This window comes from Astyanax mexicanus, chromosome 14, assembly GCF_023375975.1.
Source record: "Astyanax mexicanus isolate ESR-SI-001 chromosome 14, AstMex3_surface, whole genome shotgun sequence".
NCBI lineage: Eukaryota > Metazoa > Chordata > Actinopteri > Characiformes > Acestrorhamphidae > Astyanax > Astyanax mexicanus.
In genome coordinates, this window is record NC_064421.1 from 17,851,663 (window position 1) to 17,877,056 (window position 25,394).

At 37.0% G+C, this 25,394-nt stretch overlaps 2 protein-coding genes across 15 annotated transcripts in view; both read right to left on the bottom strand.

Moving 5' to 3' along the window:
* sash1b (SAM and SH3 domain containing 1b) overlaps positions 1–1,446 on the bottom strand; it is an 87,216-nt gene extending 85,770 nt beyond the window's left edge. For 2 of the 5 annotated variants that reach the window (XM_007251974.4, XM_022672999.2), the window contains exon 1: positions 186–1,446. In XM_007251974.4, coding sequence (XP_007252036.3) covers positions 186–689 — 504 coding nt within the window. In that variant the 5' untranslated portion in view covers positions 690–1,446. The remainder of the gene's footprint in view (positions 1–185) is intronic. The other 3 variants (XM_022673000.2, XM_022673001.2, XM_007251973.4) reach the window with 3 other exon arrangements.
* Positions 1,447–3,244: 1,798 nt separating this feature from the next.
* stxbp5b (syntaxin binding protein 5b (tomosyn)) overlaps positions 3,245–25,394 on the bottom strand; it is a 38,355-nt gene continuing 16,205 nt past the window's right edge. The window contains exons 6-30 of one of the 10 annotated variants that reach the window (XM_022672989.2): positions 23,956–24,019; positions 23,760–23,843; positions 22,431–22,554; positions 22,105–22,183; positions 21,363–21,517; positions 21,092–21,164; positions 20,724–20,871; positions 20,546–20,613; positions 20,330–20,370; positions 19,467–19,687; positions 18,994–19,181; positions 17,681–17,806; positions 17,444–17,595; positions 16,300–16,383; positions 16,043–16,105; positions 15,330–15,386; positions 15,190–15,237; positions 13,755–13,802; positions 12,433–12,543; positions 10,226–10,465; positions 8,650–9,007; positions 8,343–8,508; positions 7,612–7,723; positions 7,265–7,485; positions 3,245–6,203 (exon numbers count right to left, since the gene is read on the bottom strand). In XM_022672989.2, the coding sequence (XP_022528710.2) occupies positions 6,162–6,203; positions 7,265–7,485; positions 7,612–7,723; positions 8,343–8,508; positions 8,650–9,007; positions 10,226–10,465; positions 12,433–12,543; positions 13,755–13,802; positions 15,190–15,237; positions 15,330–15,386; positions 16,043–16,105; positions 16,300–16,383; positions 17,444–17,595; positions 17,681–17,806; positions 18,994–19,181; positions 19,467–19,687; positions 20,330–20,370; positions 20,546–20,613; positions 20,724–20,871; positions 21,092–21,164; positions 21,363–21,517; positions 22,105–22,183; positions 22,431–22,554; positions 23,760–23,843; positions 23,956–24,019 (3,073 nt within the window). In that variant the 3' untranslated portion in view covers positions 3,245–6,161. The remainder of the gene's footprint in view (positions 6,204–7,264; positions 7,486–7,611; positions 7,724–8,342; positions 8,509–8,649; positions 9,008–10,225; positions 10,466–12,432; positions 12,544–13,754; positions 13,803–15,189; positions 15,238–15,329; positions 15,387–16,042; positions 16,106–16,299; positions 16,384–17,443; positions 17,596–17,680; positions 17,807–18,993; positions 19,182–19,466; positions 19,688–20,329; positions 20,371–20,545; positions 20,614–20,723; positions 20,872–21,091; positions 21,165–21,362; positions 21,518–22,104; positions 22,184–22,430; positions 22,555–23,759; positions 23,844–23,955; positions 24,020–25,394) is intronic. The other 9 variants (XM_007251968.4, XM_015606532.3, XM_007251969.4 and 6 more) reach the window with 9 other exon arrangements.

The following is a 25,394-nucleotide window of genomic DNA, read 5'->3' on the forward strand; positions in this document are numbered from 1 at the left end:
AAATAGAGGCTAAATTATTGCAAACCAGAGGTAGCCACATGAACATAAATAACCAGTGTTTATGACCCAGCCTTGAGGCTTTTATAAGCCGTGTGTGTGATTGTCTGAACTGATCAGCTAGTTGTTAGCCACTACAGAAGTGTACTAAAGAGAAATGTAGCTAATGAATAAACCTGCACACATACCTTAAATGAGTAGGGGGGCTTGCTCAGGTCGATACCATCCTTGACGAGTTTGTCTCGGATCAGAATCTTCAGCTTGAGTTTAGGGTAGGTCACTGGATCCATATGGTGTTCAAGCAAGAGACTATTATTGTTATTATTTGGAAGCCCAAAGTCTGGGCTGAGTCCTCTTCTGTTCCAGGCAGGAGTGACCCATGATTTTGAGTCTTTTACTTCAGTGTCACACACCTGAGAGGAGTGCACGACACTGGGGACACCAGGGAGAGGTTCTAAAGTGAAGTAAAGTCCTGGGGCCACTTTCTTGTCCTCATCTCTCAGTCTGCGCACTGCACGGAGAAGCTTTTGCCTGTGGTGAGGGTTGAAGACTCCTATAGCGTCCAGGTCAGGGTCTCCGATCTGCTTGCACACCTCCAAGTCGTCGTAACCATTATCCACAAACGCCTCAACATACTGGCAAAGCTGGAGGGTCTTCAGCCACTCGTAGACAATATTGGGACCGTTGCTCATTGTTTCACAGTTAGTGAGTGTCCACCAGGCATCAGTGATGGTTCTCTCCAGTCTCCTCACCTCACCTCACCTCATAGCATTTTACTGGGTGCTGCTGTTGCGTCTTCTCCTCCTCCTGCTGTTTAAAACGAGCCTGGTCCCGGCAGGTCCATCATCTTTGGGAGGAAAGTGAGTGTAAGTGTGTTTACAAAACAAAAACACCGAAAGCGTGCGTTCAAGGCACTTCTAAGGCAAAACAGGCAAAAATAAATAAATAAAGTGCAGCACTGACCGCTGGACCTGTCCTTCCTCTAACTTACATTTTATAGCTAATTTAATGGAAACTTTAGTCCCTCAAAAAAGCACTGGCACCGTGAGAAAACTTCAAACACACTGTCTTAGTCCAGTCAAACGACTAGAAAGCTTTTAACCAACCTCGTTAGTTAGTTATTTATCCTAATGTTTCTCCCCAGAACAGTCCAAACACAACTTATCCGCGTCCTCTCAGTCAGTCAGTTAAAATATATCCATTAGAAAGAAAGTCCTCCACCGCTCACTGCTCCTCCTACTGCTCCTCACCGCCTGTGTTGGTATTAAAGTGAGTAAACGTCTGGTTTTGCACACTGAGGTGTTTCTCACCAGTTTCTTCGCATTTTTCTACATCCTGACGACTCCACCTCATCTCACACAAGACGTCTGGACGTTCCTCTTCTGTCTTCCAGCAGAAAGCAGCAGCCTCTCCGGGCTGTGTTCTCCAGCTCACTCGTCGCTAAATTGAAATTCCCCCTCTCATCGCGATAGCTATAAACCTGCGCTCTCCTCCCGGGTTCTCCGCCACCACTCTGGCGGCACCTGCCGGCTAGATCAAGAATTGCAGGCGGCGCTGTATTGGCCTCATATTGTACTTAGCGGCAGACTATGGCCCAATCCCAATTCTAATTTGTAGCCTTACCCCCCTGTTTTAGAGCCTAACCTTTTCTCTTAGAACAGAGTTACATAAGGATGGTTTGAAATCCTTCCCCTACAGAGTGTGAAAAAGTGGCGAGAAAAAGTATGTGCCCCCTTACAGATTTCCTTTTTTTTTGCAATTTTGTTATAATTTTATTTTTCAGATTATCAGACTTAAAAAGGGCAGGATTTTTGTCAATTGTCTGCCTGACATCACACCACTAAATCTTGAGAATTTCTATACAAGCATTTCATAAAAAGCGTTCATGTTTGATAGGGAACAATGCTAAAAAAACATCACTGTAATTGTAATATATATATATATATATATATATATATATATATATATATATATATATATATATATATATATATATTTTTTTTTTTTTTTTTTAAGTAAATCTGCTAATGTTAAAATATAATATATAATATAAATATATATATATATAATATAATATATAATATAATTTAAAATCATAAAATTGGCTCTTTCCTGAACTTCATTCCTTCTTTCCTGAAAATCAATAATTTCCTGAACACCAATCAAACAGTTCATGTCCTCCAAACCTTTAGTTTCGCTATGTTTGTCTAGTTTTTACCTCTGTTTTCAAACATGCAGAATTTGGGTTGATTCTTGTTACTGATCTGGGATTTTTAAATGGAGTACAGAAAGAACAGGAAGCCCCCAAGTGTCCTGTAGGAGATTTTAGAGAGACTATGAGAACTATTAAATAATATTAATATTATTAATAGTGGTGTCAATCGATTAAAATTTAATCTGAGTAATCACAACAAAATTCTGTGATTAACTGCGATTAATCAAATTTCTTTTTTTAGACGCACATTTTTTTAGTGGACATTTAAATGTAAATAAAAGAATGAATGTAATAAATGTAAAATGCTGTTATATGTATATTAGTGCTGTCAATTAAAATTATATAGAATATATTTGATTGTTTGAGGGGAGATAAAATCAACGCAGGGTGCTGGAATAAAGAATGCATGATAAATTGAATTGTAAATGTCTCAGCTTGGTTGTGAGGTCACTGATGTCAAAGGCTTTTTTCTTAAAAAGAAATAAAAATAATCTATAAAAAAAAAACTGTACAAAATGAACAAATAAAAAAAACACTTTAAAAGGTTAGCAATATTTTATATTTGTAATGTGTTCATCCAGAGTAAATCTTTAGAATGTATAGTTACAGTGTTTGTATGAAACTTAAACAACTACGTAAAGAAGATACGTGTTTTATTGACATTGACCTATAAATCAGCTGTTGATATGTAAACAAGTTATTTAGAGTGGTTTGGGATGAAATGGTGCATTTTACAGAAACTTGCAGATTTTTTTTTTTACTTGTTTCTAAATGGTACTGGAAAATCGATGGAAATACCCTTGTAAGGGTATAGAGCTATATAAGTCTTCATCGATTTTTTAAACTTCTCTTTACATACCTTCCAAAAGCTTTTACTTTTACAAAGAATGTCCAAAATAATGTCTGTGATGACTAAATAAGAAAGACTTGGACAGTCTGGTACAGCAGTTCCAGCAGGAAAAACAGTGACACCTTGTGGCTAAAAGATATACAAATAAAAACGCACTGAAGAACAAGAACTCTTGGAGACAATTAAAACCATTAGCAAAAATGACCTTTGCTTTACATTTATTTTTCCATTGCACATTTAGGTTTATTAACATGTTTCCTAAATTGTAGGTGGCAGCATATTAAGACAAACAACCATGTGAAATTTTGCTTAATAAAACTGTACAATAACTTGGCTATAATGAGAATGTTACAGAAAAGAGACCCACCCAAGGAACAGAACAGTATGGGCTTTAAGGAGATCCGTTGGCTAGGTATGCTCACACCGACCGATTCAAACCGCAACAATGCAGATGAAATAAATATGCTCCTTCATATCCTACTGAGAAAATAAAAAAGATACATGATTTTGTTCTCATCAAACATTTTTCTGGCAGATTCCAAAATTAGACTCTTCCTATAAAGGGTATACATAAATGGACATTTCAAGTTTGTAAACACTAAATATCATGCTGCCTCTTTTGTGCAAGAAACTTGTAGGACACACAGTATACAGAGATGGCCAGAGACACTTCCTTAGACCGCAGCAGCTCCTCCTTCAACTCATGACCATGCTGTTAGCCCACCATCCAAGGCGTTTCAAATGTTATATTTGATTTACAGAGAATATATACAACTAATTCATCATCGTAAAATGCACCATTCTCTTTTTAAATAATATACTAAAAGTATTCATCTGTAAATATCTGAAATTAAAAGTATATATATATTTTCCAAATATATAAATATAATATCATTAAACTGACAATGAAGACAGATCTGAGAGTAAAAGACACTCCTGAAGCTTGCCATCACCACATTTCTACATCTTGCATTCTCATTTTTTGGTCCTTCTGAAAGAAACAAATGCCAAAAAATAGTTACAATACAAACTACAAAAATATCAATAAAATGACTTTCATGTCATTATAATACAAAACATATAGTGCAAAACCACACAATTGCTTATACAAAAAAAGAAGAATATGAAGCACAGTAGCGTAATTCATTTTTCAGTTCGGTCATTGTTGAAAATTCTCTATTTTGGTAGATATTTACACAAACGTCACGGCAAGCAAAGGAGTGGCTCACTGCATTTCTAGGGAGGTCTTGACACCAGTTTCTCAGTTACAGCAGAACAGCTAAACAGCAGGTTAAACCCTCGCATTCTGGACACGAGAACGACAATCGAAACTCTTTGGTGTCAGACAAGAACATTGCATCCATCCCCAGCCTATTCCATCATGCCACCTCTCTCAAATTTGTCTTCAGAAGTCCAACTATTTACAACATTTGGCAGCAGTTTGAAAAGAGAAAATAAAAGCCTTGCTCTTCATTCACAAATAAAGAACAAAAAATAATGCTCCTAAATGAACAGAAATAGCAGCAATTTCTTGCACCTCACACATGAAAAAAGACGTATGGCATTTCCATAACCATAAGTGAGCATACACATATTCCTGCATATATGTATGTTCACCAACACACAGATATATATGTATATATATATGTAGTTCGAGGTTGGCATATTTGCATGATAAGCAAAAGGCAAAAGAGAATTCTCCCTCTCCTGTACAGACTGAGAGAATGCTGACCAAGAGCATGGAGTTGCACTGAACACTTAGTGGCGCTTGGTCATTTCCACCGCAACGACAAACACACAGATGGCTATAGTCCTCCAGACGAGACATGCATTTTTCCAAAGAAAGAACTCTGGGGAAAAATGGACATTGGACAAAAGATAAATATATATATTTATGTTCTTTCTTTCAGAAAAAGAGGGAGTTTTGACTGCAGCAAGGAGCCTGGCCTGTACTGGAGCCTAACAGTAGGGATGACCTTTTTTGTAGCTGGCCAGTGAGACACTCTTTGGGAGCACTTGACCCAGAAGCTGAAGCATGAGAAAATAGGAACATTCTTCAGTTTACCAACTGGCAAACGCTTCCCTGGAAGTGAACACGTCTAGTATATCCATTTCACAAGGCACATAGAGTCATGCCTTACTCTACAAACATCTTAATTCTCTTCACATGGATAGGAATAGTCCAACATGCTCCAGGTATCAGATACATTTATCCAGTGTATGATATGCAACCATTCTGAAATGTTCAAATATTCAGCAAATGAGTAAACCATGCTAAGTTCATTTTCCCTATTAACTATTTGGATATATACTGCCTGCCTGCATTAACAGATTGGGAGTGTAAATGTGCGAGATCTTGGCTTTTTGTGGACTTTTGGAATCTAATCAGTGGGAGATAAACATGATTTCACTGACACTATTTAAATGTGGTCAGAATGATCATATGGTTCATGGCAATTGCAACACATTACCAGCCCTTTAGATATTTAATTTAATGACCCTATCACATCTTCTAGGATACTGTCATTTACTCCATGCCTACTTAAAACATAAAAAAATGGAATGCAAAATGCTAGGTTTCAATAAATTAAGTCACTGGACATGCCATTTATTCTTGCCCAAGCGAATGATTATCAGTAGCATTACGCCTGGCAATGCTGCAGACATTTCCTGTATTCCTCAGCTGTACTTTCAACTAACGTATATAAATATCACCATGATCCTTTGTTTTGAAGTTTTTGTAAGTAGAATGGCAGTGAAAAATGACAGCATAGGTGATGGGTGAGTTGCGAGGGCAGCGTTTGCATCAAGTCTCCTCTCCTGTAACTGAAAATAACATCTTTGCGGTAGCGGAGTGGAGCTTAACGTCTCAGACACTGCCAAGTTACTGATAGTCTGCTCCTTATGAAACTGTTCTTTCCGTCTCCACCTTCTTCCATCCTGGGTCTCCCTTCTGCCCCTCAGCCTGAGTCAGGTGACTGAGGTAACAGTGTGGTGTTGTACTGGGCAAGGATGGCAGACGCAGGAGAAAGAAGGGGGAGAGAAGTGGCGTATATCTACTGCCTTAAGGCAAAGGCCCCCCAACTTCTTGCACAGCCATCAGAGCTGATACCACTTCTTATCCTTGTATTTCAGCATCACCTGAGGGACAGAGATGAGTAAAAGCAATTACTTATCAGGACCATTACAGACTCAATATTCATTCTGGTTTTCTCCAACACTATTTATATATTTCGCTATAGTTCAATCAATGTGTAATGTAACACACAATTTAACAGCTAGAAATTGGCTAAAGAGAGAAGCAGATTTTATATAGCCATATGAAAAATCATAGAACATGCGATAGGAAATATTTTCAAAAAGACAATGAACATTTCAACTTCATTTGAACAGCATTGAGAGACGAAACTTATAAAACGGAATACAATTACATTAATGTAAATTTCTCGTGGAGAAAAATTTAGGACACCTCATGCTATTATAGCTGGTATTTCCAGCAAACCTAGGGATGCCATCCATTCATTGAGGACCCAGGAGCGAGTGAGAAACAAGGTAACATACTATACTTTTTTTAAATTATAAATTATAAAAAATAGTTTTTACTATTCTTTATTTAAAGAAAAGCAATAACTTTGAAGTCTGTTTGTGTGCCCTGATAGCTCACTTGTTTCTTTAATACTGGTGTTACTGTTTAATGTTGTTTTTTTGCTTGTCTCAAACTCAACAACATAAAGCTTTGCAGTGTCTGTGTGATGCAAGGGGCACCAACCAAAATATCGCCTAGGGCACCACACCTGTCAGGACCAGTTCTGCCTCTCTGTAAAAAGATGTTTCCTCTTACCATCTACCAGTCTCTGACAACATTTGGGATGTAGTTTTTCCCCACTCCTGAATTATTTCAACTTTGACATGCCTTAATCCTTAGTGTTTGTATGGAGGAATGTCTGATCTTTGTCTAAGTGTTCTCTGGCAAACCATTAAAAGCTAACAAATCTAAATTGCTTTCAAGTTGTTAAAAAGAGATTTTCATAAATGTAGATCTCACAAGCCTTCCATAAAGATTCTATACATTTTTGCTCTTGGCTACATGTTTGCCAATAGGTGAAGAGCATTCAATTTAAATGCTATAAAAACCCGTCTACACTACCGTTCTCCTACTGTTATTTTAGGATACTGAGTGTGGCTGGCTGTATGGCACTTACATCATGTGCATGCTTTGAAAAGGAGTCTGCACTGGCCATCATGGCTGCTGTCCTCTCCTCCAGCTCGCCCAGTTTCTGCCCTCTCTCATCCAGAGCTATCCGAGCACGCGCCAGCTCCCCCACCACTCCTGACGCTGCCCCCTTCATGCCCTCCATGCTGCCTGGGCCTGGGATATGCTGGGCCAGGCTGCGTGATGCCTTACCTGCTGCCAACTCACCGACTGTGATTGCAAAGCCAAGGACAAACAAAGGGGAATGATGAAAATGTGGAACTGACGCAGTGCAGCAATATACACGAAGATATTTCAATCGATTTGCTTGGATTTGCTTGTGTTTCAGATACTCACAGAGATCCTCTCTATCCAGCGACTGGGCCCCACCTCCAAAAAGACCCTTAAAGAAGCCTCTATTGGGAGCCTCTGGAGTCTCAACTGGAGTAAAGAGCTCTCCCAGCATTTCCTACAAATGAACAGTAAACAGCAGTAATTAAATACATCAATATACACCATACAAACATATGTTTTATACACTAAGCCTGTAAAGAAATAGTAGACCTTTTGAGAGAGAAAAAGGTGGTACCCTATGGCCTTCTGAGAATAAAGTCATATCATTTTATCAATAATTTAATCAAATTATGGTTAAAGAGTTTGGATTTAAGTTATTATTTCATATCAATAAAGAATATCCTGGCCCAACAGCATCAGATTGTTATTAGAATAAGAATGCTGAATTTCTTTGTGGGTGGAAACTGATATGAAAAATATAATTAACGTTCCTTAGCATCCCTCATTTTCACATATGCGCTGCTTTTGAAAACTGTATGGCCATAATATTGTGAATTTTATGGTAGTAATACCACTTTAACAAGGTAGTTTTATGATTTTATTTTCAAAATAATTACAACTGAAATATTATGACTTTATTCTTGAAGTCTTTTTAACAATGGCACTAAAACATTGTCATACTGTTCCAACTAATTAGCTAACTATCATTTAGTGTTTCCTGCAATAGGTGTTAAAGACCAAGACTGGAAACTAGTGCCCTACAGTATACACACTGTGGGTGTTGGCAATCTGACCTGCAAGTTATCACAGGTCTCCTGACTGTAGGTCAGTCTCTGGATTTCTGTAGGGGAGGTGAGATACAGAGCCTGGCCCTGGTTTGAGAAGCAGAATGTTCTGGCTATTCGCATGTCTGTCAGGGGCAGGTAGTTTACATCCAGCAGTGGCCGCAAACTGGGCAAACTGTAGAGGTTTTAAAGCAGAGAAACAAAGACAAAAAAAAAATCCACATTACAATCCACGTTTGTGCACTGGCACACTAAATATAAAAGAAGGCAACTGTTCATTGTATCTTTCATTTCGCATTGCAGCCACCTGCTTTACCTCAGAGTCATGATGTGACCATTGGCACAAAAGCAGGCGATGCAGATGCCAGCAGGCATGACCACCACGTCCGCTCTCAGCACAAACGAGTTCTCTGTGATGTTGTGTTCAAACACACAGTTCTGCGAAGGCAGAGCCACCACTTTGGCCTGTTTCTCAGAGCAGATCACAGCGTAGTGGCTGTCCTGGTTTTCCTGAGTGGACGGCGGAGAGGCGGGCCGTCGCTTTCTCGTCTTCTCCTTCTCCTCCTCAGGGGCGTTTGGGTCATACCAGCCCTCGTAAGCAGGAGGCTGGAGAGAACCAGTAGAATCCAACAAAGCCATGCGCTGGATGCCTCCCTTCAGTCGAACCACTGAACCTGGGGAGTAAAGGCATAAATGTATTTAAATTGCAAAAATGTGTTTGCCATTGCAAGGTTGATTCTTTAATTTATCACTGAATCTACACATGATAAAAGCTTACAGCAACTAGCCACAGCATGCTTAAACACAGTTGCTTAAGCATGTTCCCCTGTATGATGAGTGAAATAAAACAGGAAAAGATGACACAATCCTGCAGCTATTAATTGGAGTTAGATAGAGAGCCCTGCCCATTACCTTCACCCATCTTCTAATCACCCACTACACTACAAGCTCTTCACTGAAGTCATTAGGTAGGCACCAACTTTTGTCAGTGTTTCGTTAAGTGTTAAGTTCCCACTTCATCATCTCTGGAAGGCTAAAAAGGAAGTCCTGTCCAAACCCTCCAAAGCTCACTTCATAGGCCGATCACTTAAGAAACTCCATACCTGTTAAGGATCACCAAGGCCACGCAAGCCCCACTGGCACCATTAATGCATGCTCAGTAATGAGGGCATGCTGCAAATTATATGCACAACTTGAAAAACGCTGCAACATGCTACCTTATATATAAATGTAAAAGGCATGCAAAAAAGTATTTACATGCCAACTTCAGTTCTTTGTCTATTTAAAACTAGAAAATCATCACAGTTTGATGCACAAAACATTCATGTTAAGACAGATCCATCCATATTAGCATTAGTGGCTGGATTACTTATTAAATAAATAATTAAAATTCTAGACATATGGTGGTTTTAAATGCCACTGAATATGAGAGGGTCTTTTACTTGTACTCCTGCTATGTCATGAAAAAAATATATATAATAATAATTCTTTTTTTTCTTATTTATATTTTAGATTCTGCTTTTAGATTCACCTTATATTATGATTATTATTTTTTTGTAATGTTTTTAACTAGATCATTTCTTTTTAGTCAAACAAGCTGTTGAGTCCATAAATCCATAAATTTAATTTTTTTTTTTTAGCATTTCAACACTTCTGTTAATTGCAAAAACAAATCAATAGATAAATAAAATATTTAAAAACATGATTTTCTACTCTGTCTAAATCTTTAGGGGAAAAGGGTCATTTTTCATTTGTCCATTTTTCCAAGAATCAACATTTTTCCTGTGACTGTCAGACAGCTCAGAGCATCTCAGAAGGTAGAAATTATCATCTTGTCTAAAATTTTATAAAAGGTTTTACATTTGTGTTTCTTTCACAGAAGGTCCTCTTACCACAGAAAGAGATGCCTACAGTCTGCTGCATCCTCTGCTCTGGGGTGGAAGGCACATTAAGGGAGATGGCCAGCATGGTGCCCAGGGAGGTGCCCACCCACAGGCTGGTGACTGCTGCTACTTCACTCTTCCTGGACAGGCAGTCACAGAAATGCAAAGAAGAGATGACCTCGCGTGACTCCTTGTCAATACTGGTCACACTGGAGCTGCGCGAGCGGCTGAACGAGTTGTCTCTGGCATCTGCAGATGGGGTGGCATGCAAGGGATAAAAACAAAGATTTGGGAGAAATGAGAGTGCTTCTTTATAAGGTGTGGACTCAAAGCTATTTCAGGGGAATCTGAAACCCAAAGAGGAAAAAACATTCAGAGTAATTCAGTCAGTTGGTTATTTGTGAATGTATGCATTTTGTGTGCAGCTGTTGAGAGGTCACAGATTTATAATAATAGTGGATAATTATGTAGCCATGCTTTAAATGAAACAGTATTACATGTAAAAGCATAGCAATGGTTAGAGAACTGCAAATAAAACACATTATTAGAGTGAGTTAGCATCCAAAACTCCCAAATGGCATTCAAATATATATAGTATCTCACAAAAGTGAGTACATCCCTCACGTGTTTGTAAAACATTAATTATATATTTTCATGGGATAACACTGAAGATATGACACTTTGATACAATGCAATCAGTGTGCAGCTTGTATAACAGTGCAAATTTGTTGTGCCCGTAAATAATGGTGGTCACACAAATACTGACACTTAAAGCACAATTGGGCCATTTTTATTTAGGAATGTACTCATTTTTGTTGCTAGCAGTTTAGACATTAATGGCTGTGTTGAACTATTTTGAGGGCACAGCAAATTCACACTGTTATACAAGCGGCAAACTGACTACACACTGACGACTACATTGTATTTAAGAGTCAATATCTTCAGTATTGTCCAATAAAAATATATAGTAATTAAATATTTACAAAAATGTGAGGGGTGTACTCACTTTTGTGAGATATTGTATGTTTAGTCTAGTCAATAAGCTATTGAAACACCACAACCTTTTCCTGCTGTCTTATCCGTATAGCAAAAGAAAACAGTCAATAAGAAAGAAGTAGCAACCCCCTGTATTCAAATGATCATCTTTACAATGTTTTAGATGGTTTTTACACCTGAAAATCTGGACCAGAGTTTTTTTTCCCCCACATTGTATATACTGAATTTGGTCTGGTCAGGTTTGCTCACCAGAATGAGCGTAACACACTCCCCTTTAATAAATAATACTTATATTATAGTTACATTAAAAACAGGATTCACAAGTAAAATAACTTTCTAAAACAATGTAAAGATGTACAAAATACACCAAAATCAAAGCAGGTACAGCAAGTCCTTGAATTAAAACTCATCAAAAACCAGTTCAATGTCATTAAAGGTACCTCATTTTCCAAGATCTCTTCACCTATTATTATAATTATATAAAATGTATTTGTGTTTAACATGTTTAAAATAGCATTTTATCTAACAGTATCTCACAGTATTCTAGCAGTAATGTATAGTTTTTCTTAGAAGAATATCAAACTAAGAAATATTAGTTATTTCCATAAAATGTAAACAGATTTTATGCATCAACACCTCATATTATCACTCTCTGCAATGATCGGCTACAAATTCTCTGAACAAGGATAATGCTGCACTCTATAACCCTACCTCTATTGATAGACTATTTCTAAACCTAATACCTTGTCCTTTATTCTCTATAAACAAATGACATTAGAAATGCAGGGTTATAAAAGCTCACTTTAGTGGTTTATAATGAATTGTTATAATAGTCACCCAGGTGCGTTTGAGGGTATAAGATTAAGGTGCGTCACACTTCAAAGAAATGGTTCAAACCATAACGCTAATGTTGCTAAAAATACATGAGAGTAACCAGACACTAATTAGCATTTAAAAATAATACATCATGTTAATTAGTTGGTCTTGGCATATGTGTATGCTTAGTAACATTAGCATGTATGTTTGAACTATTCCTTTAAATCTATAAATGTTGCCCCTTGGAAACAGCTGAAACAAGTAAAGTTAAAAGTTAATGGTTTTAAAGGGAACAAATCCAAGTTAATGAGCATATATCAGTCCCACACAGCAGACTCCAGAGGAGGGAAAACGTTAGTACAGCCAGTCTGGGTCAGCCCATCAGCCAGATCAGGGCCACTCACTGGATTTAGACATAATGTGAGTCCTGGAGATAGTTCTTGCTTTTCTTCTGGACACTTCCACACCACACTGAAGTATCTGACTAGGGAGAGAATGCTGCCGACATAGCCTCCCTTCCATACACAGTGCAAATCAGTCAAAAAAAGTAATATAGGGAATTGAGATGACCTCATACACACAGACATAGGCGAAGATCAAGGTGTCTTTCACTCTCACTTATTTAAAAAGGTTGCCATTTGAAATTCAAACTGAAGCAGATGGGGAACAGGTTCGTTGTTGTAATATCTGGGTTTTCAAAATATCAAATTGTCAGGATCACAGGATCACCCACAGTTAGCAATCCCCTAACTATTATAGATTTGGACTAATTAGACTAATATCAAATATCTAGCAGAGCATCAAGATGTCAAATCTACCAACAAAGTTTTTTTTTTCTTTTCAGTGGATTCCTTCTGGGTGCAACAATTGTCTTGATGATGAATGAATAAACAGCGTTCACTGTCAAGGATCGTGTACGGGATATTAAAGTGGGTGGAGCTGAAAGAATTGACCACACAAACCTGGCTAAACAAAGTCCTGGATGTGCAATTTTAAATTAAAACTTCCTTTTTTGCTTTGTTCATGTGCATAGAAATGAGCGGGTTTAAAAAGTGTCCTTTCTTACAGTATATTATGGGTGGGCGAAATGGACATAAAATAATGTTACAATATTTCAGGGTATTTTCGCTATAGTGATATTCTTGGTAATATGACAAAACATTTGATCAATTACTCAAATTTATTTGGTGATATTATTGCATAAAGATTTTCACCAGATACTAATAATGCAATCCATATATATATATATATATATATATATATATATATATATATATATATATATATATATATATCCAGAATTGAAGTAAAATAAAATGATGCACTGATATAATCGGTCTCTAGCAGATATCCCTAATACATATAACATGCATTTTTCAAGACCACTTTAAATCCTTTCTGTCCATGCAATCTTATTTTTCAATTTTCCACCTCTGCTTCACTTCGGATTTTAAGATGGCTGTCAATTTATATAAATGTTTACAAGTTTTTAAAGTAAAGGAGCCTTTAAAACACATTTAATTTATATAGATCGTAACTGTCTCCAGATTCAAATTGTCAAAAAACATCAAAAAGGATGCTACAACATTTTCCATGACAGTGACAATTAAAAACACCAGATGAAAAAACAGTTTCTTCACAGGAACTACAGCTACTCAGCCTACCTAGAGACAGAAAGAGAGAGAGAGAGAGAGAGAGAGAGAGAGAGAGAGAAGTTCAGGCTTACCCTCTTGTTTCTGATCAGCAGCCATGCTAAATTTCCGTGACATCTTAGCTGTAAAAAAAACACATGATAGTTCTCAACAAAAGTTCGGTTCTAAGAAAGAATGTAATCTCTGGTTAGATTGAGAAAGCAAGAAAAGCTAGTCATTCTGTGTCTTCCTCCATTTAGCTTGAGAGAAAAGTTGATTGAGCAACTGCCTGAAATAGGGTGCGGATTATGATGCAAAGTCGAGCAATTACAGCCAGCCGTGAACTCTACTTTAGCCTTGAAGAGACGTACAGTCGTTCGTATTAGATTTAGCGGCACTGTAATTAAAACATGCATGGATTAGTAGAAGTGAGGACCAGCACCACTGAAGCAGAACACCAGATGCTTCGTTAGACTACGAGAAACCAAATATCATCTTATCCACTGATTGAGAGATTTCAGATGTGTGCGTTTGAGTGTGTTTGCATGATTCCAGAAAAGGTGCTGAGAAATATATATGACAGCTAACAGAAGGCTTGCATACGGGTTACCCTTGCAATTCATCACCAGATTGTGCAGAAAGCCTGTAAAGTTAAACAATGTTAGACATAGAAAACACAGGAAGCACAAGCCTTTGAAGAAGAAAGAAGAAAGGATAGTTAGTAAAAGATTTTATTGCTCAACATTAGTGAATAGTGTGAGCTACAACAGAGGATCCATCAAAACCCAAAGCCTTAAGGACATCACTCATCAGACACAATGTGCCACCCAATCCCCTAAAAAAAATTTAAACGGCAGTTTTAATGGAGGCACGCACACCAACATCACAAAGAGTGGAGCACGGATGGACCAATAAGTGTTAAGGGGCTAGATGCTAGCTGAGAGAGTATGTGAATCCCCCGGAGCTACAGGTTCTTTAACCTTTCTGACTGCTATTGGTTGCTGTTGTGGGTTATTAGCCGTTTGCACAACAGAGCAGAGCTCACATATTTACTCTTACTGGATAAGCATATTTACTCTTACACATATTTACATACTTACTGGATAAGCTAAAAGAAACCATCTCTAGGGGAATCTAGATAGTGGGGTTAAAAGTCTTTACTTTGCTTCCTCCACAAGTCAAGTTAGTCTTACACATTCTTCCCATGTCTGGTGTGCGATGGCCTTTAGGCTATCTGAACTGAATTGCTATTCTGGTGCCTTTAGCACGCATTTAAACTACAGCCTACAGTTCTTAAGTAATTCTGAAGATCATGCGAAAGGATGTCAAGCTGTTCAGGGTTGTGGGATCCCAAGTCACTCAAAACTCTTCTTGTGCACTATTCTGTTTACTATACCCACAAACTTTTTTCACAGCAGAGCATTGGACAGCACAAACGTCATTTCGGTTAGCTTCTCAGAGTCAAAGGCCGGTGCATTAGTGGAAAGAATTTTATAGTAAAACAAAAACAACAAAAAACTCATACAGTACCAAAGTCATTGGCAACACTCTTTGATATCAGCTTGCTTTTCGACTTCACTGGAAAATGTTTTAAAAAGAACATGTCAGCGTTCAGTGTAGAGAAAAGACGGTAAATTCTTGTAATTCTAGTAAAAATGTCAGTACCATACCCCTTTCAAGAAACTTTTGTTTGCTTTCATCATCTGAATGGCAAGGTGAGCCAGAACCTACGTAGCAATAACAGATTCCATAGTTACATGGTGGTCCTGCTGTTATTAACCCTCCTGCTATCCTCAAAATTAGGAAAACCCTTCATTCTCTGCGGCAATATGATCACAGCAATTTAAAGCTTCAGAAAATTATTATAGTTACAGTTACAGTGGTTCTGGTATTATTATGTGTTTTTTTTAGTATAATAAGTATTGTGTTGTTAAGACACGGCCTAAAGTGAAGGGACATTTGGAGAAGGATTATAAAACTGAATGTCATAGTGACTTCAACATTATTACCACACAAATGTGTGAAATATTAATATTTATGAGGTTTATGCCAATAAACAGCCCTAACAAACACAAACATTGAAGTTTAAACATTTAAATTAAAAAAAGACAATAAACATGAATCACAAAACTAATGTCAACCATTTTTTTAGAGCCTTTAAAACAATGAATGGAGTCAAATTGACCCCAAAGATAAAAGGCTGGTTAAGCACCATTCATACACAGTGCTGGTATTTGCAGTACTCGTGGTTCTGCACTTCTAATAGACGATGCACTACTTTTGTAGCTTACATTATTGTCGAACACTGGCAAATTCACATACTGTGGTAACATCTTGGGACAGTATAAAAAGGATAAAAACAGATAAAAAGGATAAAAGTTACCTGATGTAGGTGACTTACACCGGTCTTCTGACCCCAACGACCCATCATTGACATCACAGAGACCTAGTGAACACAAGCAACGTGTTATAGAACACCTAACGAACGACAAGTAACTGAGTCACACGTTGAGACGATCAATTACAATGAAGTGAAATCAAATAAAATTAAAAGCTAACCATAAACAGAGAGACAGACAGGACAGCAGACAGTGTTAGAAAGAAAGAAAGAGAGATGCTGGAGGATGTCAGATGACTTACTGAGATAAGAAGAGCGGAGTTTTTTCACAGATTCAGAATAAAAGTTAGAGAGGCCGGACATGCAAGACTTCGATTGCAGATTGTCTTTACAAAACCACAGAGAGAGATCAACAAATGCAAGGGTGAGACAAAAACAACCACAGGAAATTAAAAATGAAAGTTAAAACATCATGGAACACCCACAGTCAGAGGACAGAATTCAACTATTGAATTCAACTATGTTTCTATGTTTTACACACAATGAGATTCCTTTTCAATGAATAACACTCAGAAAAATGCGTCTGCTGAGAAGAAAATTGGGTATAGTCATGAATTCAGTCCAAGATTGAAATGTGGCTTCCATGGGTTTTATACTGTGCACAGCAAGAAGAACATGGAAAACATAGAAAAGATTAGACATGACTTAAAAAAAGAAAAATACATCACTTAAACTGTACAACTAAAAGGGTGAAGATAATGATTTCACACACAAACACACGCATATATGTATAAATTACATAAATGTATGAAAACCTGCAGCCACATTGGCCCCTTGTGACACCCCTTATGTAAAATCTATATTATGGATACAGTACAGATATATATATACATAAAAAGACTAAGAAACATAGAATAATACAGATAAAAACAAGTATTGTATTTCAAAAGGTGACCAATTTAAAAAAAAAAAAAAAAAAAACAATTATATGGAATTTCTTACTCACAGTGTTTTTATTCCTCATTAAATCCTTTTTTGTTTTAGGTGCCAATTTAAAAAGTAATGTCTTAAATGCCTTTTAAACTTAAGGTATGATATTGTTTTACACTTTATAATTAATGATTGGCTATACAATTATTACAAAGATTATTAATATGACTAATGATTCCAAAAATTTTTTGTCAGGAGTGCATGCTCACAAACCCCCTTATCTGATTCTGTTTACCGTCTCAGTTCAAGAGGCCAGATGGATACTCTGCCAGGAACAGCTACTCGCAATGGTGGGGGTTGTGGGGCATAGCAGGGCCACTAAAGTTTTTAGGCCAAGCCTGCTGATTATGAGCACAGCCTGAACTGCCTCCTAGTCAAACAGACAGACATACTGACTGATGCTCACTTACACAGTGCGATTATTAGTAGAAAACATGCAATCAGCGTTTTCCTCACCTCCAGACGGTTGCCTTGCTTTACGGGGTGAGCGTGGTTGTCTCTGATGTGGATCAGAGGAGCCGTACAGCTCTGCTGTGCCCACATTGATCAGCAGGGTCTTCTGAAGGTAGTCCACAACTGCCAGCCCATTACTATTACCGAAAGCCACTCTGCAACACAACAGAAGCAGTTAGCACTAATGAAGAAGCAGAAAGGAAAACTGTAAATAAATATAAATATGCTGTGTGGGATTACAGGCCATATGCGGAGTTGACAGCCAGGCTGGTGATTTGCTGTGGCGGCTCCCCGCTGACCCACACCAGCTGAATGACCAGTTCCACCTGGTAGCCTGGAGACTGCTTCAGTGGTGTGTTTCTAACTCTGAAGTGCAAAAAAGCAGCCACACATTAAAATTAAACCATTTGTTACAGAACAGGGACTGGGACAGGGGCAGTAATATGATTCAATCATTGTATAGAAAACAAATACGCGAATGGTGAATTCTCCAGATTACACCACGTTTTGATTCAATTTAATAGATTATTTTGGTACAAATCCACCAAGTTCTAGACTACAGTATTTGGGCTAGGTCTGTAATCATAATTCCATAATTGACTTATAGTACAATAAATGGGCATGACCTCAGTCATTTTTCATAATAGTGATATTGTCAATTGTGTTTATTTGTATGTTTGTTCACATATATACCAAAGAACAGTATTTTAGCCAGTCCTGTAATGCTTAAAAACTGTGACTTCATACACACAGTGTGGACTGCAGTAGGTGACATAAAAATAACATAAAAATAGTATATATTTCCCAATATATAATTAAATACAAATTATCATTATGTCAATGTCATTTGAAGCCTCTTCAAATTCCACTATCATCATTTATCATAATAATTTCTGAGACAAGCTATTGTTATTGTGGCAGGCCTAATTTGGGCAAATACACAGACATGCCAAAAGTCATGGGAAAGTATGTAAATTAAATCATGAAGAGTTGCCTCAAGAGACAGCTTGGGAACACCCAAACATGTAAGTTGTAAGGTGTGTTCTATTGTTTGAGGCTCAACACTTGTCAGTGTTCTCATGACAAGACAATATAAACTATTGTAGTTTTAACGAGATCTGTAAGTGAATGCAAGATGTTACAGATATTGTACAGGAATTTAACATTCCTTGATTAAGTGTCTTGTGCACCAGGATTAAATCATAGGTGTTACCACCCACAGTAAACAGTGCAGTGGGTGGCAATGATTGTGATAAGCAGTTTCTGGCAAGAAATGTCCATGCAAATAGACAGCTGACTGGAATTTACAGTGGCACTAAAGATTAAATATGACTAAGCTAATTATAATAATAATAATGAGTTGACTTGGTAATTTCAAGCAGTGGTCTTGAATGACCTAAATTACTGTTCATTTTACTGACTAGCCAGTTCCAACACACCTGATGCATATAATCAATTCATAATCAAGACTTCCCAGAGCTAAAGTGTGTCTGTTATAGTAGGAAATTTAAAAAAAATATGCTTTTCATGATCAGAGATAGTGATCCTCATACCTCAGACAGGGTACATTATCCCGCAGGCCATCAGATGAGTTGTTGCTGCTGGTAGATGGATGTTTTTGGGGGTCACTGGTTTGAGGACTGGAAGAAGCTCCAGGAGTGGACACGGCTGAAGCCTGTTCTCCTCCTGCATCTGGAGAGTCTACTTCATTCAGCTCAGGCTGCATACGTACTTCCAACAGCTACATACAAACAGTTGAAACAAATAAAAAATTATAATAATAAATTGTAACAGAAATTTATAACAAACTTATTTTCACTCTGTATATGTTGCAATATTTCTGCTATTAAGCATGTTTGATTATGTTGGTACATACAAATATATAAAAAAAAAGCATTGTTGCTTTTTGCATAAGAATAAGCATCTCCAAAAAGCCTGGCTTGTTTTTGATTCTATTTAAAAACTGCTGAAGCAGCCAAGTTAAAAGAGGTCAAACTGTGGTTGATGTGTGAACCCTGAGTCATACCTGAACCTCCTCTGTGGTGATTTCCTGTTTGCTGAACCAGTAAACAAGGACATGAGCAGAGACCCCAGCCACACATAGCACTCGGCTCTCAGGGCACCAGGACAGGCTCTGAATAGCAAAAGGGTCTTCTTCCACTATGTCAGTGCTGGGCTTCTCTTCCTTATTGCGAGCTTTTTCAAATACTTTTACAGTTTTCAACTTGTACAGGACCTGTAACATTACTAGATCACAAGGAGGCAACATCAGATGGCTTCAACACAATGAGACTTCAACACACCTTTTATTTCGCAATGAGTGCGTTTACAAGGATTTCATAATCCAATTATTTCAGAACATCAGAGTTTGTAAGTAATACATTTAACCAGCTTACGTTAATTTTTACATAAACAAATTTCTGCTTTAGAACTTAATCTATAATATAATATAATAATATAATAATCTCAAATAATAACACATATTTTAACAAACATTAATCAACAAACATAATTTAAACCCAAATTCACATCGAGTCACAATATGAACATACATACATAAATTTCAGTGCTGCTCCTAAAGTGTTTTTTTCTTGCAGGTGCTATTTTAAATGCTGCTCACTTATTTTTTGAACACTGCAGTGTGTTTTAATGCATTTGCAGACTAAGAAATCCAAGAATGTTCTGTTTAAGAGTGTACACAGCCTAATAAATTAAATAACTGAGTAGGATTTCAAGATTTTACTCTAATTTTCTAAAAAATATGAGTATGTTGTTTGCTTAAATAAATCAGTTAACTGCAGTGATCTGATTAACAGATTTTTGAGTGAATGTAAATACAATGTGACCTCTTTGTATACCGATCATGTGGTGAGAGCAAGAGACACTCACATGCAGAAGCATCCCAAAACTTGACTGAGCCATCAGCATGTCTGCAAAAAAAAGAGAAAAATAAATAAATAAATAAATAAATAAATAAGGCTTATATATTCAAAAAACTGTCCCGTTTTGGTAATCAATTTACATACTGCTACATATGTAAAAGACATGGATTTAAATACAATGCACATATATGATTGACAGAAAACTGCACAAACAGAGGCTCACCCTGTGATAATGATCTCTGGATAGCTTTGTGCACCCTGACCCCAGTTTCCACCACTTATAGGCCATTCCTACAATTCAAAACAGCTCTTTGTAAATTGCATCTTTTTACAATATATATAAACTTGCAGGACAAGAAGGAAGAACAATATTCTTTGTTCAAAGATGTGAATTCAATTACCTTTTTACTGTAGCCTTGCCTTTTCTGCCTGGAGCCCACAGAGTAAAGTGCAGGGATGAGTTCAGTAGGGCAGTCAGCAAAGTACTCGCAGCAGGTCACAGGGGATTCGTGGATGCTCAGAGGATATGGACTCTCAAAGCTAGGGTACCTGCACAGGAAGGATTGAATATAATCATAAAGGAACACTTAAAACTATTTACATAACTGATTGATTAGATAAACTATAAATCAGAAAAGAACTAGCACAATGACAACAGCAAAAAAAAAAACAGTTTTTATTACAATATTAAGGTACTTAAAGTGGAAGAGTTGTTGCAGCTCTGATTTAAATCTCACTGGGATTTAAAACATTTAGGTTATTTACTTACCCAGGCTGTGCAAGGTCAATAACTACTAAATCCTTCTCCAGCAGAACTACAACAGCATAAGGCTCCTGGAAATCTTGAAAGAGACAGAGACAACAGTTGTTAAACTTCATTTTAACCACTTTTAAAATAACAGAACCTTTCTAAATAACATAAGTACAGCAGTACAGCAGTGTTTTGTTCAGCAAACTGACAGTACTTGTAAAGTAAATACCACTACAAGCATTGCTCTATTCTTCGGTTACCTGTGTGTACTGTGCAAACAGTGGCTTACCATTTGGATAGGGAGTTTCACACAGCGCTAGAAAATCCACAATGGGATAGTCCATCTCCAGCACTGCAGTACTCTTTCCATGCATCACAGTCAGACAGGCCCTGCGGCCTACAGTATCATACGAAAGACCTCCAGACAATATCATGAAAGCTTCCCTAAAGAAAACAGGAAGAAAGAAAGCTTACCACAACAAGAGAAAACAGGAATTAAGAACCACACACACTGATGTGGCAGGACACCACTGAATATATCAGAGTGGACACAGCTTTCAATGAACTGGCCTGGTCAGTTGTAAAAAGACACAGTCAGCCCACAATTTAATGTGATACAAGACATTAGATTCACAGTTTGTTTATCATGCTTTGCTCAGAGTACTACGAAACGAGGTGATGGCTGACTTCATGCGTCAGAGGAGGTGCTAGTCATCCCCATGTTATCACACAGTGTTAAGGGAGTTTATGTGATTGCGGATTGGGCTATTGACCCTCTAAATTGGGTAGAAAATGTGGGAGAATTAGAAAAGTAAAAAAAAAATAAAAAAAAAAGTAAATCCACAAAAGCAGGAACTCATATTGGTCACAAATTGCACGTATACATTCATGATATATTAGTTTAATTATCAAGAAGAGTCAAGACTGTGCTTTATCTTCCATCTATCCAGCCATCCATCATTGGACATATACAAAAGACACCAGAGTTGAAAATCATAAACTACACAGATGCACTAGGGATTCCCACTTACCCTGCCCTGGCTGTTTTGTACTCCACTTTCAGAATGGGCTTGCAGGGTTCAGGCTTTTTACCATCCTTGGGTTGCTTACCTGAAAGAAATTTAAATTCATTAACCACGCAAATAAATTTATTAATAATCAATTTAACTGAACTTGAGGACATTACTGGCGCCTTTTAATGTCAGTCTTAATCTTCTTAAGACCCTGATTTAGAAGCTTTTACTATTATAGCCTCAAACAAAACCCAAGCTGAGTTAAACATGTTGGGCTACTTTGAAGCACTGGGAAGCACTAGGTCTAACTGGAACACATGGAGTGTGTTTGGGCAGGAGCTTACCATGTGGTGTAATGATCTGTGCAGGCTTGGCAGGGGATCGTACATTCCATGTGGTAAGTGTACCATCTGAGTGACTGCACACAAACTGTTTCCCCTCATGGTGCCAGGCCACAGAGTGGATCGCCTACAGGCCAAACAAAGGATGAGTAATCAAACACAGGACATCTAGGACAGGCAAAACACACAGCCTTGCATATTAAAGCTTCTTATGGGGAGAAATAAAAGGCAAACATGGCTTAGATGCTTAGTTTGAGACATCCAACAGACAAAATGCATCATTATCTCAATATGCATAGTGTATATTAGTGATTCTCAGGTTGTGGTTTCCAGAGCTTTTGTTGGAGGTTTTTTTTTTTTTTTTTTTTATTAAGCTGCCAAAAAACAGGCAACGTAAAAGAATAAATGCCAGTCTAGGAGATAACAAGCATTGCATATTTGAGAGGATACAGCTTCATCTGATGATGTATTAAATGCATAAAGAACTCAAAACTACTATAATGCTCTTTTAGGAAAAAACCTAGAACAATGGATTTTAAGTATCGTATAACATTAGAAAAATCTTACAAAAAATAAGATAATAAAAAAAAGGGGAGGAAAGTATCGAACAATACCCAAAATTGTGTCTGTATATGTAAACTTCTTAAAAAAAAACCTTGTCATGTAATATAAATAATGTATACTAAAATATTGAACGTTTGTTTGAAAATCTTATTGCAGTTATTTAAAGTTTTCTATCATAATATATAATGATATTGAATCACTGTCCATCCTTACTAAAGTAAAAATCTTGAGAATAAAAACTAAAACAAGGCTAAGCGTTCTGCATAGGAATTGTTTGTCCTAACCCTAGCATATCTCTGCTTTAGCATACCTAATTACCATAAAATCGTGCAGTGGTTCTCCACAGCTACACTGTTAATATCACCCTACTACGCTTAAAAAATTCACTTACTAAGTGTAGAACCAAACACACAGTGTCAACATATTAAATTAATTACAGACCTCTCTATTAATTATCTATTAAATATGCTATTGTTTATGTTATTAATTATGTTATGTTCATTTTTATAAAAGCAAAACATCTTAACATTAACAATTTATTCACTTGGTCACATTTGTTTTTGATATTTTTATAAAGCAGGCAAAAAAGGTGTGTGAGGCACCAGGACCAGATTGATGCTCAATCCATTCTATCAAAATGGCACATTACTGGAAATAAATTAATTTCACCTTATTATATTTAGCCCCGCCTTAAACCTTAATCTGTGCCTGTGTGTCCAAACCATAATTTTAATAGATTTAAAAAAAAAAATAGAACCAAGTTTTTACCTCATCATAAGTGTAACGGTAATCAGCTTTCTTTGATTTCAGGTCCCACAGAACGACGAAACCACATTCAAAACCAATTAAAAGCTACAAAACAGAAAGGATTAATTCAGTATCAACTTTTATTAAGCTACATTTCACTACCATTTATACTCATTATAACCAATAATAAGGTATGCCAATGCTTTGGGTCTCTTACCTTGCCCTCATCCATAGGGTTATCACTGATGTGTACCACAGGTCCAGGGTGGGTTTTTGAAGAGCTAAAGCATAAAAACACAGAAAAGAAGAAGATCCACAGCTGAATCAATTTAAGAGAGTCTGAGTTTGATGTTTAGGATGAGCTTAGATGACCTTGAGCATATATCAAAATAACATTTGTTTTCTACCTCAATGCGCTTGGAAAGTAATTTAATTACACCCCCTGGAATGTGAAAGATACTATCTCCATAGCAACAACAGCAGGAACAGCAAAGTGAAGATGGACACCAGAGAGACTCCATTCTGACCACATAGAGCTTTAAAGCTTCTGCCTTTAACTCATCACCATCATTACTGAACCAGTGGAAAATTAACAACCCTAACTTTCTCGACAGGTTTTCAGTTCATAAGGCTAATAAATACGGCTGCTGATAAAAAAAAAACAAATAAAATCACATAATTTGCTGTATTTAATCATATTTAAATCGCATTTTTATACTAAACACTGAAACTTTTAATAATGGATATTTAAATCAATGTAAAATACAAATTAATGTAATGAACCTTTTTTTAATATTCAGATATGTTTATATGTATCTTATTAACTACTATTTAAAAAAAAAAAAAAAAAAAAGCTTGTGAAGCTTTAAAGGAGCAAAGGAGCACTACCACAGTATAGCTTGCTGCTCAAACTATAAAAATCCTACTGTTAAACAAGACAACAGATAAACAGTAGGATTAAGCAGGGAGGTGAGGAAACATGGCAAACTTAGTGTGTGAGAGATAAAGAGAGAAAAAAAGAGAGAGGGGAGGGAATGCAGAGAGTGCAATATATGATTTAATCCATATTACAACAAAAATTAAAAGTAATCTACATTCTAAACCCAACTGTAGCGGACATATGTTTACACTGCCAAATAAAACCGCTACTACATCACCAGGATTTGTTTTAAACTAAGGGAGGACATTAGGGCCAAATTTGGTAAAATGATTGCTCTGGATATGTTAATTTGTGAATCGCAGATAAAAGTCGCGCGAGCTAATGAGTTTAACATGTTAACGACGTCACTACTAGTAAACAAACTGCTTAAAGCTAATCTAATTAAGCCATTTTCTGAGACTTTTTACAGAGCGTTTGTCAGTCTAACTTTCTTGTTTTGGAGCTTAGTTCACAGAATTTTCTGCTTCGGAAAAAAAAAAAAAAGAACAAAACCAAATGTGTCTGAGCATTCTTTTAACTTCCTCCTTGTTTCTATGACAACTCATCTGGAGGCCTGCATCTCTGAAACTGTGATGAGGGTAGAAAGAGGCAAAGATAGCCACAGCAAATGATTTTCACTCAGCATCATACCACTGGAAAAACTCGGACATGAGTCTGCCTGCGACAGACCTCCCAAGCCATTAACTCATGACATGTAGTTACTTGCATGTATGTAT